The 4,953-nt window shown below is 30.6% G+C and overlaps 1 protein-coding gene across 1 annotated transcript; it reads left to right on the top strand.

Annotated features, from left to right (window-relative positions):
• The first annotated feature begins 826 nt into the window (after window positions 1-826).
• LOC149227143 (uncharacterized) lies at window positions 827-1,480 on the top strand. The gene has a single exon (XM_089380417.1). The coding sequence runs from the start codon at window positions 986-988 to the stop codon at window positions 1,478-1,480; it is 495 nt and encodes a 164-aa protein (XP_089236543.1). The 5' UTR covers window positions 827-985.
• Window positions 1,481-4,953: the final 3,473 nt, after the last annotated feature.

Below are 4,953 nucleotides of genomic sequence, written 5' to 3'. Positions count from 1 at the left end.
TTAATTGATATTTATTAATTATCATATATTTATCAATATCAATATTAAATCTATACCATTAAGATATCGATTTTGATTATATAATAATTAATAATAAGAATAATAATTAAGGCTTTTCAACCATATTTATTAATGTGATTGTGCATATATTTATTAATATGATTGTGTATGTGATTAATTAATATTGCTTATAAGTATATATCAACAACATCTCAATGTTGTTATACAATTATAATTATAGATTTATACAATTATAATTATAGATTTGAAAATTTAGTTTTTAATGTAATCCAAAATTTTTAAAATTCATAATCATAATTATGGATATTACTGATTATTAACTTGTAATTGTCAGGGTTACGGTTTTTTTAAAACAACAATAATGATGAGTTACTTGGCATTTGTAAAAAACAGCGCTAGCTCGACAAATAGATCACCATCATCTTAAAAAAAAATTCAAATTTGTATAATAAAAACAAAAAAATCGTTCCCGCTCCCAACATTGAACGTGAGGGCACTGACGAGGGTTTGGAATTGTCTGCAATTTTGTATATCATAAAACAATCCAAACCTCTCTATATAGCACTGCGCTTCTACTAAAACAGGGCTATCTCGACAAATAAATCACCATCATCTTAAAAAAAATAAATCAAATTTCTATAATAAAAATAAAAAAATCGTTCCTGCTCCCGACATTGAACGTGAGGGCACTGACGAGGGTTTGGAACTGTCTGCAATTTTGTATATCATAAAACAATCGAAACCTCTCTATATAGCGCTGTGCTTGTACTCCATTTTGTTCAGGGAAGCACTGAGACAAACCTGCATCGTTATCTCGAATGGGCCAACAAGTCATGCAATTCAGGTTACAGAATCTTCAGCTGTCTGGACTCTGATTTTTCCGCTCGAAATCTATATTTACTTATTTACCTATGAGAATTGAACTGAAGATTGAATTCGAACAGTTATTGTGTCTCACAAGGCAATGGCGATCACTGTCATGGTGGTGGTTTTAATGATAATGTGGGCGCCGTTTTCTTCTGTGCATTCTTCTTCAGATGACTGCATGGTGGTTTCGTCGGTGTTGGAATCGTGTTATATTGATCTACAGTCGGGAACGTTTTTTATGAAACCTGAGAGCGTTTGCTGCAAGAGCCTTGAGACTCTGGAGAACAGGATTCAAGATCACAAGTTTACCAGATATGCTGTTTGTGAGTGCTTCAAGGCCTCTGATAATTATAAGCAGGTTTTGATGAATGAAAATCTGCTGGAAGTTCAGATTTTATGTGGCCCTCACGTTCCCAACCCAATAACCCCCTATTCGGACTGTTTGCACTATGTAAGTAACGCTTTCACTTTTTCATTTCATGGTTTCCTGAGTACATTAAGAGGAAAGTTTGCCACTTTCTTTTTCCTTCAAACTTCTAATATTGATTCTTCCATATTTCAGGGCGATGAGAGAAATGCGTCACAAAGATAAATCAATAATCGGTGTGCGACATCAGCAAACGAATCTGTTTATGCAGCTGAACATCATATAATTGCAAACATCAATAATAACAATAGTGATCTGTCAAAGGTGAATTAGAGTCTTGCTTGTGGGAAAAGAAATCCATAGGTGCAGCAATTTGAGATTTTTTATTTTTATTTTTCTCTGTTAGTGTGGGACAGGGGATTTGGGATTCCGGATTTTTGTTTGTGGAATAAGGGAGTTGGAATTGTATAGCCTTGATAATTTGATTGCTAAAATAATTGCGTATATATTTTATTTCTCTGGATTTAAATCTATACTCGTTAGAAGAGAACTGACAACTCATTCATAAAACTTTTCTGGTTTATCCAAATGTATGATTTATTATATTAAGAAAAATTGAATAATATAATTTTAAGTTATACTTGTCAACTAGGTTGTAATAGTATTTACTTTGTTTAGTCTTTTATAGAGCTAAGAGGTTCATTTTACAGGTCAGTGTGATGTGTAAGGATATCTGTCCATCATCAAAATTGAAATTTTGTTTATATTTGACAAACTCCAAATTGTAAAACTTAAATAAAAATAAATAACCCTACAAAACATTTAAATAATATTAATTTATAAAAAAATTTACATGTAAAAAAATTAAATCCCTTTCAACAACTCATATTAAATCTGTATTTAAAATAAATCTATATTAATATCGCCAAAACAATTCAATAAATTTATAATGGTAACCCATTAAATCTGATTGGTGTGTGAAACCAGGCAAGGAGGGAAGCGTCCAAATACTACAGATTTTTCCTTCATGAAAAGTGTTATCTCCAAATACTACAGATTTTTCCTTCATGAAAAGTGCTTCAACCATCACGACAACAGGGCTATATCAGTCTCTGAAGCATCAGGTTGTAAGTGGACAAAAAATTGCATCTGTACTATGTACTCTTTTTTTTTCTTTCTTAACAAGCCATCACGACAACAGGGTACACAAAGGTTTTCAATTTAATTTATATATGGGTGATAGTTATAATTATATTCAATCAAATTTAAAAAATTTCCAAAAAAATTGAACTTCGTGATTGCCATGTTCTGTGTGAAGTGTACCGTCAGGCTGCCAGAAGGGAAAACAAAACATTGCCATCAGATTTCTGTCGATGCACATGGCAGCCTGGTACGAAATGCAAGCCAGTGTCACTTGCAATTTGTTCATTGTTTAAGAAACTTGAAGACGGAATTGCTCAGTGTAACACCCTCAGGGTTATGTGAAAAATTATTGCAGTTACTGAGTTAATTTGATGTTTTCTTGTATTTAAACTTTTAAATTAGGTTGTTAAATATAACCATCACTGAGGCTGGAAGACCAATATACATTTGGTTAAGTGATTAATGTATAATTAGAAAGTCAGATATTGGTTAAGTGATTAATGTATAATTAGGAAGTCAGATATTGGTTAACTGATTAATGTATAATTAAGAAGTCAGATATTGGTTAAGTGATTAATGTATAATTAGGAAGTCAGATATGTTAAGTAAAATAATCATTGTTTTCAATAATTAAAAGAAATAGTTATCTTCTTCCCTGGAAAGGAAAATATAGAAGGAAAAATATTTATTGAGCTCTCTTGAAGCTGGATGGAATATACTCTTCTTCCCTGGAAAGGAAAATATAGAAGGAAAAATATTTATTGAGCTCTCTTGAAGCTGGATGGAATATACTCGTGGAAAGAATACTAAGAAGGGTTTGGAGAGGTATAGGGCTTGAGGCAGTGGAGTCCTCAGGCCCAGGTACCCGAGTGTAGTTGAATACATAGTTACTAAATTCGGATTCGGATTCGAATTCGTTACGGTACAGAAATATTCGACTCTATAAAATTTAATACCGAAAAAATTGACACTACACATATTAGAATTACTTAAATATATTAATTTTTTTTATTTATTTTTATAAATTCAAATAAACAATTATCATATTCAAAATTTTAGTGAAAATATAAAAGTTGTATAAGTTAATTTTGTTTCAAAATATAAGTTATTGTTTTTCATCTTTTATATAAGAGTTATTGATTTGCAACCAATTTGCTATTTTATAATTTTTGTAAAGTAAGAATTATCTTTTTTTTAATTGCAATTTGTCATTTTATAAAATTTTCTAATATAGAAATTACTTTTTTTTTTTTTTTCTATAAAATTTATAGTATTTTTTTATTTTTTTCCAATAAGAATTACCAATTTGCTAAGATAGAAATTACCGTTTTCTTATTTTTTTCTATAAAAATAGTCTTTTTTTAAGAAATACAAACTCGCTAATTCTCCACCAAGGTTGGGCAAGTCCAAACTTGTATTCTTCCAATGCATCAACTAAGTAAAGTTGGGTTTAAAAATTTACCTTGCTAGGGTGATTCCTATTCAACAATTGAAGATTAAATTCAATGACTTATTTCCACCAAAACTGAGCCGTTCCAAACTTGTGTTGTTCCAATGCATGAACCAATCAAAATTAGAATTAAAAATTTATCTCTCGAATAGATAATAGATGCAAGTGTGATTCCTATTTAACAGTTGAAAAGTAAATTCCTAAGTTATTAAGATAAGCTTAAGTTTTATTTTTTTAATAAAATAAGTAAAAAAACACAAATCAATACTTTTCAGTTTACATATCTACCACACCATCTTCTAAATTTATAAAATGTATTTAAACAATATTTGAAAATCAAGTAATGTGAATTTTTTTTATGTATTTAGTCAACCGTGTATATTTGTATATATCAAATTTCTATTGACCGTATACCTTGGCCTGCTTATGGCCATTGTTTAGTGTAACGAAGCACATTATGTATTCATGTTGGGGCGCGAAACAGATTCAAGTTAAGGGACGAAGCAGAGTGAATGTTGGAGACAACGAACTGGAATGGGTGCCTTTGACAAAAATATAGCACCGAATCAAATTAGAATTTTGTGAATTAATCACCCTACCGAACCGAACTGGAAAATTAACGTATTTTTTTCGCGGGTACGGAAGAACTTGGTAACTATGGTTGAATATACACTTATTTCACTGTAAGGAAAAACCAAAGTGCTCGGGGGAGAGTCTAGACGTAATCGTTAGACTCGTGGCTGGGAGGAGAGACTTTCTAGAAAAAAATAGATTTTATTTATACTCTCAAATAGTAAACAGATAAGTAAAACAATATGCTTTCAAAAAATTAACCAAACTCGTGGCTGTCCTGGCTGGGAGGAGAGACTTTCCAAAAAAATTAGATTTTATTTATACTCTCACGTAGTAAACAGAGAAGTAAAACAGTATGCTTTTAGAAAATTATATATATATATATGTACAGGCAGAAGACAATTAAGTAAAATAAGCATGCGTTCAAGGACCATATGCTTGTAGGAAGAAGATAGATAGGTAAAGCATAAGGTTTCCAAAATGTACAATAAGGTTTAAAAAAGTATTGTTACCATTCTGAAATAAATTAAGT

The sequence above is a fragment of the Pinus tabuliformis genome, chromosome J, assembly GCF_031772625.1.
Source record: "Pinus tabuliformis cultivar Carrire ecotype Pingquan chromosome J, CPIR1, whole genome shotgun sequence".
NCBI classification, from domain to species: domain Eukaryota; kingdom Viridiplantae; phylum Streptophyta; class Pinopsida; order Pinales; family Pinaceae; genus Pinus; species Pinus tabuliformis.
Note: the sequence above shows the minus strand (reverse complement) of the source record. Positions and strands in the feature narration are given on the sequence as shown.

What these genes read in the sequence shown, in the direction of transcription:
- LOC149227143 (XM_089380417.1), top strand. Translation starts at nt 986, where the DNA reads ATGGCGATCACTGTCATGGTGGTGGTTTTAATGATAATGTGGGCGCCG.